The following is a 16,920-nucleotide window of genomic DNA, read 5'->3' on the forward strand; positions in this document are numbered from 1 at the left end:
TGATGTAGCAATCAACTTAAAACTAAAAGTTGCAGTACTTATACTTTGCTGAGGGAACATGCCCCCATACAGACTCCCTTGCCCATTCAGCAGAATAATAAGCCACCTTATCGTCATTGCATGTTTATATTTATATCAAATACTGTGCGAACCTCCCAAAGTGGAGTATCTATATCCACAGATACAAACAATTGCACAAAATTTATACAGCAGCTAGGTTAATACAAAAATATTTCAATACTCTCTTCTTAAAATCTTCTAAATTTGTTGCTTCAATAACTGTAACTGGTAAACTGTTCCATATTTTAAGAGTTGAGGAGAAAAGGATAAACATCAAGGTGAGCTTGCAACAGGGGCGGCGGAGCAGGCCAAAGGGTGAGGGGGCCAGGCCAACTTTAAGTTGAAGACCAAAAAAAAAGGTCACGGCCTGCTGACAATAGCTGCTCTCCGCCAATTATATCTCCTTATTTATAACTATACACATACATAGCTAAGTAGCTTGCTACACTGCTTCTCTGGATGCTGTGACTGCTCTATCAGAGTATCCATTCCTGACTGTTCTATTAGAGTATTTCGAACTTTTTTCCAAACAGTATCCCATAAAAGTGGGGGACCATGGCCCCCCTCCACCGCCTATATGCTTGCAATCAGTGTTGGAATCTTTGTGAATGCAACTATCCTGGCCTCTATATCAGTAGGGACCTTAGCTACCACTTTTACCTTTGCTCTGGTGCCCCTGATGTATCAGCAACATACAGTAGCTGTAAGATAAAGCTAGTTTATGCCCCTATATATAGGCACAGCTAGGGTGGGACTGACTATCACAGTTCCTCTCGCATTCTTTGCCCCACAATAACTGCTGTCAAACCATATGGTCAAACCATCACACCAATGATTTTAGCCGGCAGCGCACAAACAATTCTTGACAGCTTATAATAATACTATTATTAAAGTACACGTACCGCATTGTGACAATTTAAGTATCACGTGGCCTATTTAGGGGAAGTCTCTTGGAAAGTCCCCTGTAGCACCTCAAGCCGGCGGAAACATGTGATGCGCGGTTTAAAATTGAATGTTTAGTGGCAGTCCAAGTCGAGACAGAGGAGTAAAGCCATAGTACTAATAAGAAGCATTTCTTTGGTATTTCAGTGGTGAGGCGTACTTTAGACTAATTGTAACACGACGCACACCGCTTGAAGGATAAGAGAACAGAATGAGGAATGAAGAAAGATAAAGTTGGCATGTCAGTAAAGTGTCACATTGCCACACACACTGAGTAACCGCATTTATGTGATAGGTTTTTTTAGAGGTGTGCAGTGCAAATTCACTGAAAAGTTCTAAGTAGCAGCAAAATCCTCATGGTGGGATTGTCGACAAGGCAACTCGTACCACTTACCACTTACATCGTCAGAAGTCTGGGAACTTTGGCTGCAGGTGGAAGAAGTAGGCAAATGTAACATGTGTAATGTTTGTATGTACTCATTTACACTGCATACTGGCCTAACTTAAATTAATGTATAGTGAAACCTGTCTAATCAGGTCTCTGTGAATCACCTGTTAAAACCAGCCAACTTGTAAATCCCCAACAGCATCATTTGGGCAAAAAGTGACAGATTTCAGGTGTAAATGCCCACCTGTTGGTTTTTACAGGTAATCTGATTCTGGTCATAGCAATGATAGCATGCAGTTCACCACTAGGAGTAGCAGTTAAAATAATTAGATGTGGTCATGGTACATACATAACTTGGAACCAGGCAGAAACTGAGTCATAAATTGCAGGACAGTTTACATAAAGAGGAATTGTAGTATCCTGTGTGTTCTTTTTGTAGTTCTAAAATCAAGAGTACATAGACTGTATAGTGACATCAAGGGTGTTATGAATTTCCAGGTCAGTCTACATACTAAGGAATGTAGTCGTTTATTATCTCAGGTGTTTTCTGAATTTCCAGGATCACCCACTAGCAGTAATAGTAGTTGAATGTGGTAATGGTGCGTACATAACTTGGGAACTAAGATCAAAGATTCAGGTCGGTTTACATACAGAGGAATTTTATTAGTGTTCCTTTTGTAGCTCTCAATTGTCAAGTGTACGTGGACTGTAGTGACATCAAGGATGTTGTGGATTTCCAGGTGAGTTATCCAGACTTCTATTATCCAGAATGAAGTTTAAATGAAACAAAAGGAGAGAGCTTAAAAGTTGCTGTTTACCTATTTGGTGGCTTGTTTACCTATTTGGTGGCTTGTTTACCTATTTGGTGGCTTGTTTGTTCTACTAATAATAACTAACACTTGGTTGCTAGGTGATAATGCATATTTACAGCCTAAGGGAGTGACCATGAGTGCTCTGTAGTGAATTCCCCCTCTGCCCACTAAACTATACCACTGATAGCAATCACATTACTTGTATTTCGTAGCATGTAGTCACTAGTAGCATGCATTTCTTACTTACAGATATCTCTGAGATATGGACAGTAGTATGTACCAGACTGCCTGGGTAAGAGAGGTTCTACTATACCCAGATTTTAGGTGCATTGTATTTAATGCTTGCTTGTCAATTTTGCAGGCTATCTGGTCATAGCGGTTTACCCACTAGTAGTTCATGGTATGTAACTTGGAACCTGGCAGGAGCTAAGATCAGAGTGTTGAGAATTTCAGTTAACAGCGGAGTTGTGTGTTCTCTTCTGTACTTCAGTCTATGTAACTCTAGTGATATCAAGGGTGTCGTGAAAATTCCAGGTCAGTCTATGTACTAAGAAATACTGTATTATCTCATGTTTTCTGAATTTCCAGGATAAGGCATACTGTTATGATGGGACCAAACTAATTCCCAGGTCAGTTAAAATGTTGTGTATTTTCATAGTATCCAGATTTTATGTTAATGTCCGCCTAACAGTTTTTTACAGACCATCTGGTTTACATGTTAGCAATCGGATATGGTCATGGTGTGTAATTTGGGAACAGACAGCAACTGAGATCAAGTGAATTTCAGGATTGTTGACAAGGTGTATGGATCGACCAAGTACCGGGTCTCTTATCATTTGCCACTTACATCATCATCACCACTTTTGGTGTTAACTATTTGATGTGTTTATTAAATTTTTGTTACATGTTGTAATACCATATGCTTAGCTACTGTAAGGCAAAAAATTTCATGGATTTCGCAGTCATCTTATCTGCAATTAGAATCGCCTCATTTTCTGTTTGTAGCTGTCACGGCAGTTTCACACGTACATGGTAGTTTCACTCTTCCACAAAGCACTAATTAAGGTGGGGCTTGTGACGTGGCTTTCATTATGTACGTGCTGTACAGCAACACCTTTTTGTCTGAAATGTGGTTTATGACTGTACATGAGGTTTGGTCATTCCACACAACTTGCAAAATCAGTAGTTCTTGTATGGTGCATGGCACTAAATGGAGTTTTAACTTATGACTTACACCTTCCCTAGTGTCTGTACGTTCTCTACGCTTTCACACCTTGTTTATAAGACATCTGCTGATTATAAATGCCCGCACGAGGCGTGGCACTGAATGGAGTCAAAAACATTTCTGCTTAAAACGCCTTCCTAAAGTAACTAACGGCTCTGCACGCTTTCACAACTTATTTGTCAGACATTAGGGCTTGTGTCCACATCGTGTCTTTAAAAGTTATTGTAGGGATTGGAGGTTTGAATGGAGAAAATACGCGTAGAGGCGATCCAGTACTAGATAATGTTAGTGTCAGATGGACTGTAGAAACACGAGTGTATTGAGTGGTATAATGTGACGATAGCTGAAACACACGGTGAGAAATTGAGTGAATTATATCTAAATACGCTTGTTAAGAGGTTGCGACAAGAAAACGATGACACCAAGCTTTTTTAAATCACAAAAACGCAGTATAAACCTATTGAGAAAGGTTGCACAATCCAGGGCTAATATTGCAAAACCGTCCCTACACGTAAATAACTCACAGCAGTGGCCGCGCGTTTTAATTGTGGCGTGCGCTTTGTAGTTTCTTGGCCACGCGACTCACTACCGTGAGTCTTGATACAGCATAATTAAGAGATCCATCATCCATGCATGGATATGTCCAGTCTTCATGGTAACTATTTCATCACTTTAGGGCATGGAGCACTGATTTAAAACTCCCTGAAAGTTCACAAAATTAAATACATTAAACGCACATGTGATGATAATTAATCCGGCTTCATAACTATTGACCAAGTACCTTAACTAGTTCTGTGTTTTACACTAGAAACAGACACGAAACCAGTAATGTGGGAGCTGTGCCCCGACCCCTATACCTATAAACTGACTACCAAATCTGGAAACTACCTTGGACAAACTTTAATTTGTTTTAAACATAAGGGTGAAACACATATCTCTTTACTATTTTACACACACATATTACTGGTATATGCCAATGTGTGGGGAAGTGATCCTTGGGAGAAACATACATACAGTAATAACAGACATGAATAAGTACATGCACTGCTGGGTTCAATTGCCTGCAGCTGTTATCATACAACAACTTGTTGCATGTCTGAGACAGAGTTAGGAGCATATGTGAAAATTAGCTACACTTGGTTGAATTTTGGAATTTAGCTAGCTCCTCAACGGATGGAGATATTTTGATGAAACTTGCAGGACTAATGCACCATAGGATAGGCTTTATCACCATATTTTAAGGTTTCAGTAATTCGGCTTGCATGGCGGAGATAGAGCACTGAAAATAAAGATTGTCCGGAAGTAGGTGCACTTACTTATTAACTTGTTGTTTACGTGTAAAGTGGCCTCTGGCTCTCCTGCAATCACTCCGCGGACGTTTACTAATCTTCTCCTTCGGGCAATCTATAATTAAGCAAGGGTGTGGTACTGGGTGTTATATATTATTATTATTGGTATTACCGTGCAGACCTCTAATAGAGTATAGTGCACAGGTCACAACATGCATACAAGGTAAATTAAATAATTGCTAGTTTTTGTTTGAACTGATCAATATCATTGGAGTCAATCACATTTTGGGATAGATCATTCCAGATTTTGATTGCCGAAGAGAAAAAGGAGTACATATTAGAATCAATCCGTGTCATTGGTTACATAAATTTCATATTATGACCTCTGGTACTATGTACAGTGGATATGGGTGTCAGAAACAGAGGATATCAACAAAGTAGTTAATTATTTTAAACATCATTATGGCTTTCAGTTCATCTCTGCATAGTGCAAGTGTAGGCCAATTAAGGTCTGTAAGCATTTGCGTGACACTAGCGTAACGGGAGTAGTTGCTGGTCACAAATCTAGCTGCTTGTCGTTGTGTTCTCTCAATCATATCAATATCCCTCTTAGTATGAGGTGCCCAGACAACAGCTGCATACTCTATAATTGGCTTAACCATTGCTTTGTACAACCTATCTTTAATTGTTGGTGTACAATTGTGGAGGTTACGCTGAAGAAAACCTTTAGTTCTGTTAGCTTTGGAAGTTATGTGTTCTGACCAGGATAGATTTTGGCTTATTGTTACACCCAAGTATAGAATTACACGTATGATCAAGTCATCAGTACGAACAAGCGTACTTATTACACGTTTGTGCCTTGTCTCTAGGCCTCGTAGTTTTCGAGAGCTGTAGGAAACGTTGATCATGACCCCTTGTGTGGCTCACTATTGGAATTAAATAGTTTCCACTTTCCACTTAAACTTGACTGTGCACAATTTTATACAACACAACTAAGTTTCAGGTTGTTACGTCGCTGTTCAACAGTTGGTAGGTTCAGGTTGTATAGCATCTCAGCTACACTGGCCCAGGGTGAATAATTGTGTATGATAAACCTTGCAGCTCTATGTTGAACCATCTCTAATTAGTATGTTACTGGGCCCAAACAACTGACGCATATTCCAAAATGGGACGCACCATTGCCAAATAACACATTTTCTTAGTCTGGAGAGGCCAGTAATAGGTTGCCATATGAGGTTGTTTCTTCCTCGCCTGCATGCTGTAGCCGATAATGGAGCAAAGTTGTAGTCCTTCCTGCTTCTTTGGGGCCAAATATTGTTGCTACAAACACAAACACAGTGATATTTGGGCTTATATTTGGGAAGGAACTCACCTCAGCGATGAAAGCTTCTGGAGTTTGCCTGCGGTAATACGTAAGGGAAGCAGGCAGTGAACACGGTGTAACTGATTGAGCTGGATCTACTGTCTATTGTGTGTCCTCATCGTGCGTGGTAACAGGGCTGGTTGTGTGTTTAGAATCCTGCCAGTAGAGATACCAGCTATAGGGTTAAATGTGCCGCTGCTACACAAGAAGTGATGTTTCATCTTAAGAAAGCATTTACTGAGTTAGCTTTGCAAAATTGCAATATAATGGTGATGTAGGGTGATCTAGTAAAGATTTGAAGCTGCTGTGGAACGTGAGAGGTGAAGTGCACTTAGAGCAAGGCGTGGAAGCTGTGGATGAAATAATAATTGACAACTGCTGCTACCAAACATCCAGAGACTTCTTTTGCCATAATTTTAATGCATGGAGTTTCAGAAGTTGTACAGAGATATAGCCGGAGGTAGTCCAAATCCACGTACACCATGAAGATCTAGTAGGGACCACAAAGGAGTAGGCATGGCCCACGAAATAAAATCACCCAAAAAACAGCCTCAATTTTCCCTGACGACGATGAGGCAGTATTGGTTAGGTAAAACTAAGCCCAAAAAAGCTTTCAGATCAACCTGAAACGCTTTCAACAAGTTGCTATGGAATTTTAAAAATTATTTATTTAACAGAATTTTCTAGTGACTGACTGACCGAGTAACTGACTGACTGATACCTTCAGACAAGTGTAACTCGATAACGGCTTAGGCTACGGGCTTGATTTTTTCACTGTTCGACGTCGCTTCGGCCTGAGAGGTGCCTTTTGGCATACCGCAGTACGTACAATGCATTCTTCATGGACTTACCAGTGTCCTCCTTTGTGTCCCATTCATCTTTGCTGACAGCAAAAAGTGTCGATTTGGCGGTAGCACGTGATGGCTTCCCTTCGTAATGGAAATTGTCCATACTTTTCATAGTGGTTGTTTTGATTGCAGAGGTGCTTTTCGAACAGTTCTTGATTCGTACTGCTGTGTAATGGGTTGAACATAGCCGACAAAAAAAAATGGATACTCACTTTTCAGATGATAATTGATATAACTGGGGCACGCAGCACCATTTCTTCTTTTGGTATGCATGAATAGAGGCACTTTTCGAACAGTTCTTGATTCAAAATGCTGTGTAACAGGTTGAACATAGGCTGACAACGAAGCATAATGGATACTTCACTTTTCAGACGATAATTTATATAGCTGGGGCACGCGGCGTCATTTCAGATGCGGTATGTGTGGGTTCACCAGTCATAATAATTACCGTATAACAGGAATGATTCGCGGAAGAAAACAATCGTGAATTTCGCGATTTTAGGTGCATTCGCGAATTTTTCCGACAATAAAAAAGTTTTTTTCATGGATCAGTTGATGTAGCATTCATGTAACAAGTGCATAAACAAGTAGCTACTCGCCTTGCTACTCGCTAAACTGCTATATATGCGTGACGGTATAGCCAGCGTGGCGTGTGATTCGAACAGAGATGCAAACTTCAGTGACAGTGGAAAAATCAGTGCTACTAAATGGGGTAAATATAGTTGCAGCCCAGCGATTCACTGTGCTGGAATGGCATGTCTTAGCCTCGGTTTTAGTGCCACCCCCAAGGCTATAGGCATGCCTATCGTCCGCGCTCGTTATCGTGAATGCCTACCTTTCCAGCGAAGCAGCGATCATGCATGGCTACTAGTATGCGTAGTACGCAACATGTCAGTCAGCCATATCATAGATAGTAGTCCGGTAGAATAAGTAGCTTTTTTGGCTGAACCTTGCAATGTAGTCTATAGTTTATTTTATGCCACAAAATATTTCTTTATACTATGGACTACTCAAAATCACCTGCTGGACCTGTCAGCATTGGGAAAATTAGGATATTAACTCAGGAAATTCTAATATTTTGGTCATTCCATGCTAAATTATCAAAGAAATTAAAATGTTGACCCACTCTTTTCAAATTTCTTCAAATTTGGCACAAAGACAGTGCATCATGAGACAAAGTCATACAGCAAGTTTCATTTGATTCCTTTGATCACATTCCGTGTTATGCCTGTTTGCTTTACTGGTATTTTGCTGCATTGTGATTGCACAATACTTCTAATATTCAACTATACAATGAAACCTGTCCAACTGGATCACTGTATAATAAGGTCACCTGATTTAAACTGATCGTTTTAACAGTCTTCTAATTGTCTCATTTTTGTACACAGTGTAACATAATGTAGGCACTCACGTGCAATACTATTGTTACTATCTTTGTTGTATCCATATATAGCAATTGTGTGCCACGTGTTGTAATTGTGTGTTGATCATCAATTAGAGAAATCGCTACATGGTGTCAGACGTGGGATATATTTCGTACAATGGCCTCAATCTGCAAGCCGCCTGAGTCACTTTCTTTTAATGGAAACGTTTCCCAGAACTGGAAAGAGTTTGAGGAGCAGCTGATATGGTTCCTGGAAGGTACGGAGAGCTCTGAAAAATCCGACATGGCAAAGATTGGAATTATGTTATCACACGCTGGTAAAGAGGCAAGAGATGTTTATAAGACACTTCAGTGGGAGGCCAACGGTGACGACAAGAAATTCAACAAAGTCCTTGCTGCGTTTCGCAAGTACTGTTCTCCTCGCAAACACATTCTATTCGAGCGATACACGTTTTGGAACATTAGACAAGAAGAAATGGAGTCTGTTGACGCATATCTCACTCGCATCAGGCTGAAGCTTGAAATGTGTGAATACGCTGCAGAGGTTTGCCAGGACCTAGCTCGCGACAAGTTTGTGTTCGGACTAATCGACGACCGCACAAAGGAGAGACTCCTCTGTGAAGAAAAGCTTGATTTGTCTACAGCAGTAGCAATTGCACAACGAGCTGAGTCATCAGGGCAGCAGATCAAAGAAATGAGTACCACCACTCATACTGAGATCAACATAATGCAACGCAGTCATGGTCAGACAAACCAGACAACTTACTGTGGTAACTGTGGGCGCCAACACAAGCCCCGACAGTGTCCAGCATATGGGCAAGAGTGCAGCTTCTGCCACAAAGCTAATCATTTCTCACGGGTGTGTCGCAGCAGACTAATTAATGTTTCTCAACAGAAGAACTCACAAGTGAACCTGAGGAACAGTTTGACAGCTGGTCGAAAGGTACAGGAGATTGAACAAAGTGAGAATGTGCCAAACCTCTCCTCAGAAGATTCACAGGACCTCTTCATTGATCCTTTGCAAGTTGACGGACTGAACAAATCACAATCCTGGTTTGCTAACATAAGCACAATTGGGGGTCAGTTGTATTGGAAACTTGACACTGGAGCAGAGGTCAGTGTTCTGCCTGCTAAGCTATATGAAAAGCTGCAGCCAAAGCCATCACTCAAACAAACTAGCATGAAGTTAACAGCATATGGAGGCACATCAATTCAACCGATTAGTTCTTGCCAACTGACCTGCACTGCCCCAGATTCTGCTAATTCCAAAACCATAGAGTTTTACATCACACCTGTTGATGCCCAACCAATACTAGGACTCACTGGCTGTGTGGAACTAGGTTTAATCAAGCGTGCGTGCCCTATTCAAGTATCATCACTGACAAAGCAAATACTGCTGGAGAAGTATCCCACTGTGTTTACTGGACTTGGTCAGCTGGGAACTTACCACATCACTTTACACGATAACCACCAACCAGTAATCAACCCCCCAGACAAATTCCTCACTCACTTAAAGTCAAGTTACAGCAAGCACTGGAGCGAAATGTATGTACAGGAGTTCTAAAGAAAGTAGACCAGCCAACAGACTGGGTTAGCAATTTGGTTGTGGTAGAGAAGAAATACGGGTCTCTACGATTATGTCTGGATCCCAAAGACCTCAACAAAGTCATAAACGTGAACACTACAAAATCCCTACCATGGAAGAGATTGCTGCTGAATTTGCTGGAAAAACAGTGTTTTCTACCCTTGATTTAAAGGATGGCTACTGGCAGATTCAACTTGACGAAGGTAGCTCACTACTGTGTACTTTCAGCACCCCATTTGGCCGATACCGCTTTACTAGGATGCCCTTCGGCATCAAATCTGTGAGTGAGGTCTTTCAGAAAAGGAATGAAGAGGCATTTTCAGGGATTCCAGGAATCCACATAGTGGCAGATGACATAATAATTGCAGCGTCAAGTATCAAGGAGCATGATCAGATTTTAACCCAAGTGATGCAGAGAGCCAAGGATCGCAACATAGTGTTCAACCTGAACAAGCTACAGCGACGTGTCAGTGAGGTGAAATACCTTGGTACCATAGTTACCCCAGATGGCACAAAGCCAGACCCCACTAAGGTGCAGGCAATTGTTGAGATGGCTCCGCCGACTGACAAGCCAGGCATCTGACGCTTGCTTGGCATGATAAATTTTCTTGCAGCTCATATCCCTAACATGTCCACTATTACCGCCCCCCTCAGATGTCTATTGAAATCTGATGTGCTATTTGAATGGGGAGCTGAGCAAACTACAGCATTGACAAAAGTCAAAGAAATTTTATCCTCCACCCCAGTCTTACACTACTTTGACCCTACAGCTGTTAGCACTATACAAGCTGATGCTAGCCAGTCTGGACTGGGAGCCTGCCTACTTCAAAAGGGAAAGCCCATCGCATATGTTTCAAGGAGTCTCTCACCTGCTGAGTGCAACTATGCACAAATTGAGAAAGAGCTGCTAGCTGTGGTCTTCGCCTGCAATAAATTTCATCAATATGTCTATGGTTTTCATACTAAAGTTCAGAGTGATCACAAGCCTCTTGAAGCAATAATGTTAAAGCCACTGCACAAGGTGTCTCCACGACTACAGCGTATGCTTCTCAAATTACAAAAGTATGACCTTCACCTTCACTATACTAAAGGCAAGGAACTTTATGTTGCAGACACCTTATCCCGTGCTTATTTACATGTACCCTCTACAGACAATGATGAGGATGATCTAGAATTTGCTGTACACTCTTTAGTTCGGGATCTTCCAGTGTCCGACTCCAGACTGTCTGAGCTTCAGTCCGCCACAACAAGTGATGTACAGATGCAGCAACTCCACCAATACATCACCATTGGCTGGCCAGCTAACATCAGCAGTGTACCCTTATCACTCCGTGCATTCTGGAACCTTCGAAATGACCTACATATTGCCGAAAACCTCATTCTCCTGAACAACCGTATAGTCATTCCAGTAGCCATGAGACCACATGTCCTAAGATGTATTCATCAAGGGCACATGGGTATTGAGAAGTCCAAATCCCGTGCCAGAGCCTGTGTGTATTGGCCAGCCATGTACAGTGACATAGAACGTGAGGTGAAGCAGTCTGCTGTGTGTAATCAATACTCTAATGCAAATCAAAAAGAACCTTTGTTGCCACACCCAATTCCTGCACTTTTTTGCTCTCGATGGAAAAGACTTCCTACTCATTGTAGACTACTACTCCAAGTATCCAGAAGTGATACAGATGAGAAGCAAGACAGCTCAGGCAACTGTTGCAAAGCTGAAAATGGTTTTTGCACGGCATGGAATACCACAAACAGTGATAGCTGACAACATGCCATTTGACAGCAGAGACTTCAGAGAGCATTTGCCAAGTCATGGAAGTTCCAGATCATCACATCTAGTCCAGCTTACCCACAATCCAATGGTCTTGTTGAGCGCAATGTGCAGACAATCAAACGCTTGTTTAAGAAGGCTCAAGATGAGGGCAAAGATGTGGAGATGGTTTTACTGGAATTTAGAAATACCCCTATCACAGGACTGGATGAGTCACCAGCTCAACTATTAATGAGTAGACATCTTTGATCGCACATGCCGACAATCCCTACCATGCTCCAACCTACTATCAGTGAAGGAATAAGAGAGAAACTTGCACAATGTCAACAGAAGCAGAAATGTCAGTATGACAAAGGAGCAAAGCCACTACCTGACCTAGAGCCTGGTGACAACATGAGGTACCAAGTTGACAGATCCTGGAAGCCTGCTACAGTAATCAAAAAGCATGACAGCCCGCGTTCATACTACATTCGAACTCATCAAGGAACTGTTATTAGAAGAAACAGTTATCATTTAAAACGAACAAATGAAGCTGTCAGCACACCTGACAACATCATCGATGATGAATATAGTACTGGCAATCAACCACCATCAGAAGTGCTTCCACCGCCAGAACCACCACAACCAGATGAGAGGCGGTCCAGGTATGGCAGGGTCATCAGGCCTCCTACAAGGTACCAAAATGATTGACTTAATTTACTATTTAGTTACATGCATACAATCACTTGATTTAGCACAACTGATTTTGTAACATGCATACAATGTACTATTATTTTCTGTAATTTGTTTAGCCCAGAAAGGGGGATGTAACATAATGTAGGCACTCACGTGCAATACTATTGTTACTATCTTTGTTGTATCCATATATAGCAATTGTGTGCCACGTGTTGTAATTGTGTGTTGATCATCAATTAGAGAAATCGCTACACACAGTGACTTTAACATGTTTATGTAACCACCTCCTTAATAAGGCAGGCCTGCTAGACGTGACCAGAATGAACAAGTTCACTATTACTTTTACGCTAAATGTAATCTCATTAACTAAATGGTTTTAGATATAAGTAAATTGTCTAAGTTCTGTTTTCAACACCAGCTTGATTTTCTGCCTTGAATAGAGCACATGTAAAAAAGTAAATGATGGAATCTATGCCGAAATAGCCAAGCTGCAGACAGAATAGCCAAACTGTGAAATAAATCACCAAGAAATTGCTCTAATAATTAAAATTTCAGCTAGACCAATACTTTTTACTTTTAGTTTATAGCTAACTCTGAATGATACAGTTGTAGTACCACTACACCCTTTGCACAGCTTGACTGTTATAGATTTGTTGTGATCGAGCACTGTCCCTGTCTACCACTGTACTCCATAGAACACCGGCTGTATATGTACGTACATGTGCGCATTCAGAATGCACTAGCTATTATGAATTATTTGTAAAACCAAATTTGTACCACATATGTGTGCCACACACATATACATATGGCAGGCTGTTGCAAACCCAATACATGCTGTTGATAAAATTAATGCCAATAGAGGAAATCATTAGTGGAGCAAATAGGTGAAACTTTTAAGTCCAATTTTGTTCATGCAATATAATGCAATGGATGCTCTTAAAGGCTGGATTTGTGTCTTCCACACGCATTACTGTACATAAAATAATTTATATTGATTAAGAGGTAGCACACAGTATACATACATGTGTGCATATCCTATATAAAATATAGCTATAGAGGCTCTCACAACACTATTCTGGACACCTTAAGACTCCACTATACTGTTCTTATTGGAAAGTTGTCCTGATCTCAGAGGCTTCAGAATAGTATTGTGAGAGCCTCTACTAAATACAGTATAGCTAGAGGCTCTCACAATACTATTCTGAGATCCCATTATACTGTTTTTATTGGAAAGTTGTCCTGATCTCAGAAGCTTAATCGTATGTGTTTTATACAAATGGGACCTTAGGCAAAATAAATTCAGGTTCTCACGGTGTCCACATTTCAGGGTATATAGAGGGTACAAGAGGCAGCTACTGCACTGCATGGATACCACATATTATGCCCCAGATAAGGCATAACTTCTGCTAAGTTAGCTAGATGTTGCCTAGATGATAGTGGAACAGGTATGAAAAATCTAAACACCAGGCAGTTAATGAAGAACACACATATGCTATTCACTGTATAGTGAGTGCTTTGTGACATACTCTGCAAGTATATAGCAAGTACTAGTTATTGAGCTTACATTTGATGATCTACATACATGCACATTAACTTCTTTGTGTATAAAACTCAAATTCTATCATTAGCACCAATGTTATGGAACATTCTATAATACTGCACCTGATAAATTGCTTGCACTTCATGGACTTTAGCTGGAGAAAGGGCGTATTAACTGAGCTTTTCCACACCAGCAAAACCAAAAAGAAGTAAATCATTATCACCGAGACACTTGATTCTATCATAATGATTTAGAAGCATTCAACAGGAAAAGGCCAGAATTAAATTTCCTACCAGAAAACTGTTTGTTCTCTCAAATCTAAAGGTAATGGTAACCATAATAGTATGGCTTAAGCTGAAACATTTTTTTCAAATGCAAACTAAGGAAAATCAAAAGAGCAAACGTGACTGGGCCTGTGAGCACATAAAATTTGCCTACATTTCGAACTTTAATTGCCCATACTTTTATGCACCATTGTGCTATAGCTTTGAAAATTTAAGCAGGTACATGTATTAAGCAATTGATTGGCTTTATAATACAAGTAGCAGAATACAAATACACCAGTATTATACTCCAGTACTGGGATATGTCCTGTTGTGTGATAGGGTGTAGTTTGTGCCCGCAGGGCCTATGACAGTTATTGAGACATATGTAACTACAGTATGCATAATGTGATACCTTCAGGGGTTTATGGGACTATTTAATTATTCAGTTTTTTTCTGACAGCAATTGTAATACCTCAGATTTGTTAAATGGTCAGGTTATCAAACAATTTAGGGTAAAACTGAAACCCACAGAAGCTATTTTGTGAAATTTGTATGGTTGCTATGCTGCTAATTAAACTTTGGTTGCTATGGCAAAATGCCCAAAGCTGACACCTGTCCAGCAGGTGGAATATTTTTTTAGGTGTACAGGACAATCCAAAAGTGCATTAAAATAAACTATAGACCATTTTGCAAACTTCACCCTGCTGTCTGCCAGACTATAGTATAGGGCGCGAAACTTATCTATGGCCATATAGTCGAGTGTTCCCTAGCTATCCACAGAAAAAAAATTAATTTGTTGTGGGCGCGCGCCCAATTATTAATTACTTTATGCTTTATGCAATAAATCGCGAACATTTTCTTGCGAATGAGGAAATAGTAAATAATTTGCGAATGTTTTCTTCTGTGAATCATTCCCATTATACGGTATTTACAAAAAAAGTTAACAAACAAGTACCCAGAAAAATTTGGAATTTTCAACTAGAGTAGTGGACCGTACTTGTGAAAATATGCAAAGGTACCTGATTCAGCAAACAGTAAAAATGCAGTAAAAAAAGCTGTCACTAAAAAGATTATAAAAGCGAAAAAACAAAACAAAACAAAGCAAGGCACCACCCAGATTTGAACCGGGGACCTCCTGTTTACTAAACAGGCACTTCAACCAACTAAGCCACAGCGCCACTTGATTACTCAGGTGATTTTAACATACTAATATTCTTAAAATATACCAATGGGTATCACTGATTAATTTTTAATCACCGTTACTGTGAATCTGTGACACATAATCTTCACTACAAATCTCAATTCATAATGGCCATGTTCTGTCTGAATTTTTAATTGCACCATTGCAAACAGCAAGTGAAGCAGAACTCAAAGTACCAAGCCCCTTCCTCTACTTTTAGTACTGAGACTATTTGGCTCAAGTGCTCAATGGTTTTAGCAATTATGCAAGATTATTAAAATTCACAAGGGCATGTCCTACCTCCTCTAAGAAAGCCTAATTGCAGTAGCAATCCACAACCATGCATGGTATGTACATGCATTGTTTCTACCAATGGTCTTTTGCGACCTCTATCCCAGCAATAAAAAAGCTGCAAATTAGCTATATAAGTTATTAGGCAACATCTCTAGTATTTCTCCCAAACAACCAGACTTGATGCCAGTCAAAACTTGTTTGTCAAACAATTACACGTTGCATACACAAAGTCAACTAGCTAGCTTACTACAGTCTACTTCTGTCGGTGTTCAACTTCATCTGCAAATTCATTGTAATCAAATTCTTCTTTATTGCATGCTTGGAATTCCACAGACAGTCCTGGGAAACTTTTCTTGATGTGTTCTTTAGAACTTTGATAGATCATTTTCTGACCAATTTTGGAATTATCAGGACACCTTACAAATACAACACAATAAACCGTATATACTATACTCATTCTTTCAGTCTCGCCGCTATTAGGCCTTACCAAAAGATAAAAGCCAGTGTTTTCAACACTGTTCTCTCCTTGCATGTTTCGAAAGAAAAGTCGTACAAGATATATCGTGGGTCGTTGCTCTCTGTCACCATATCCTTTAACTTGTTAAACTCCACCATGTCTTGGTCCCTAGTTTCCGTAACCACTGGGTCGGCTAACATGTCCGGTACAATAAGCTTCTTTCCTTGAAACTTAAATGTGGCAAACTTATGCTTTTTCCGTCTCATTTTGCCATAGATAACAGGAATCTCAGGATCAATTTCAACACCTGAACTAGACATAGTCCGTGGGGTTGCCGGCCAATTACTACTCGGCACCGCGTGAGCTAGCTAGCTACCTGAGAAATCCAATTAGAAATCCAATTAGAAATCAATTAAATAAGGTAGGGTCCGCAATCCGAAAAATCAACTTTTACAAATCGATCCCCCTACCATTGTGGAATGTTCATTGTAGTATCCCATTGCTAGATCCACCATGAAAACCGGAAGCACGATTAACAATGTTGTCTTCACATTTTTAATATCTCATGAGATGCCCCAATTTATTTTTAAAATGCGTGCTCCACACAAAGGACCGGATAAAAGTTGCTATTTAGCCAGATCATATACAGAGTTGTTGTAGTTAAAAAGTACGCACAATAATAAGCAAATGATTTGCTGGGTGGCTGGCACAGGGTTACTTTCTTTGAAAAACAGACAAAGAAATACAAATTTTCGATTTCAAACTACCTTACCAGCCAGCGCAAGAGAAGCCAAATCTTCCTCATAGTGTTTCAATATGGTTGGGTGCATAGTCTGTC

At 40.3% G+C, this 16,920-nt stretch overlaps 3 protein-coding genes and 1 non-coding gene across 6 annotated transcripts; 2 read left to right on the top strand and 2 right to left on the bottom strand.

Annotated features, from left to right (window-relative positions):
• Positions 1 to 618: 618 nt before the first annotated feature.
• On the top strand, positions 619 to 3,081 carry LOC136248928 (uncharacterized). Of its 3 annotated transcripts, XM_066040800.1 has the most exons (8): positions 619 to 1,243; positions 1,298 to 1,443; positions 1,830 to 1,888; positions 1,950 to 2,027; positions 2,072 to 2,130; positions 2,564 to 2,736; positions 2,791 to 2,831; positions 2,925 to 3,081. In XM_066040800.1, exons 2-7 carry the CDS (start codon positions 1,359 to 1,361, stop codon positions 2,793 to 2,795), a joined length of 459 nt encoding a protein of 152 aa, XP_065896872.1. In that variant the 5' UTR covers positions 619 to 1,243; positions 1,298 to 1,358; the 3' UTR covers positions 2,796 to 2,831; positions 2,925 to 3,081. The 3 variants fall into 3 exon arrangements, 1 of the variants encoding a protein (XP_065896872.1); XR_010697914.1 differs by adding an exon at positions 2,452 to 2,503 and having other exon boundaries at positions 622 to 1,443; positions 1,950 to 2,130; XR_010697913.1 differs by lacking the exons at positions 619 to 1,243; positions 1,298 to 1,443; positions 1,830 to 1,888 and adding an exon at positions 2,452 to 2,503 and having other exon boundaries at positions 1,899 to 2,027.
• Positions 3,082 to 8,468: 5,387 nt separating this feature from the next.
• On the top strand, positions 8,469 to 9,875 carry LOC136251691 (uncharacterized). The gene has a single exon (XM_066044136.1). It carries the CDS (start codon positions 8,469 to 8,471, stop codon positions 9,873 to 9,875), a length of 1,407 nt encoding a protein of 468 aa, XP_065900208.1.
• A 5,380-nt stretch (positions 9,876 to 15,255) lies between these two features.
• Positions 15,256 to 15,329, bottom strand: Trnat-agu (transfer RNA threonine (anticodon AGU)). The gene has a single exon. It is a non-coding gene; the product is annotated as a tRNA-Thr (tRNA).
• Positions 15,330 to 15,802: 473 nt separating this feature from the next.
• Positions 15,803 to 16,478, bottom strand: LOC136251662 (uncharacterized). The gene is made up of 2 exons (XM_066044111.1): positions 16,113 to 16,478; positions 15,803 to 16,041 (listed from the first exon to the last, which is right to left on the bottom strand). Exons 1-2 carry the CDS (start codon positions 16,400 to 16,402, stop codon positions 15,879 to 15,881), a joined length of 453 nt encoding a protein of 150 aa, XP_065900183.1. The 5' UTR covers positions 16,403 to 16,478; the 3' UTR covers positions 15,803 to 15,878.
• Positions 16,479 to 16,920: the final 442 nt, after the last annotated feature.

The sequence above is a fragment of the Dysidea avara genome, chromosome 3, assembly GCF_963678975.1.
Source record: "Dysidea avara chromosome 3, odDysAvar1.4, whole genome shotgun sequence".
Classification (NCBI taxonomy): Eukaryota; Metazoa; Porifera; class Demospongiae; order Dictyoceratida; family Dysideidae; genus Dysidea; species Dysidea avara.

Coding starts and splice junctions, on each gene's coding strand:
- LOC136248928 (XM_066040800.1), top strand. CDS start 1,359: ATGGTGGGATTGTCGACAAGGCAACTCGTACCACTTACCACTTACATC. Junction 1,444..1,829: donor TTTGGCTGCAGGTGGAAGAA/GTAGGCAAATGT, acceptor TTCTTTTTGTAG/TTCTAAAATCAAGAGTACAT. Junction 1,889..1,949: donor AGGGTGTTATGAATTTCCAG/GTCAGTCTACAT, acceptor CTGAATTTCCAG/GATCACCCACTAGCAGTAAT.
- LOC136251662 (XM_066044111.1), bottom strand. CDS start 16,402: ATGTCTAGTTCAGGTGTTGAAATTGATCCTGAGATTCCTGTTATCTAT. Junction 16,042..16,112: donor ACACTGGCTTTTATCTTTTG/GTAAGGCCTAAT, acceptor TGTATTTGTAAG/GTGTCCTGATAATTCCAAAA.
- LOC136251691 (XM_066044136.1), top strand. CDS start 8,469: ATGGCCTCAATCTGCAAGCCGCCTGAGTCACTTTCTTTTAATGGAAAC.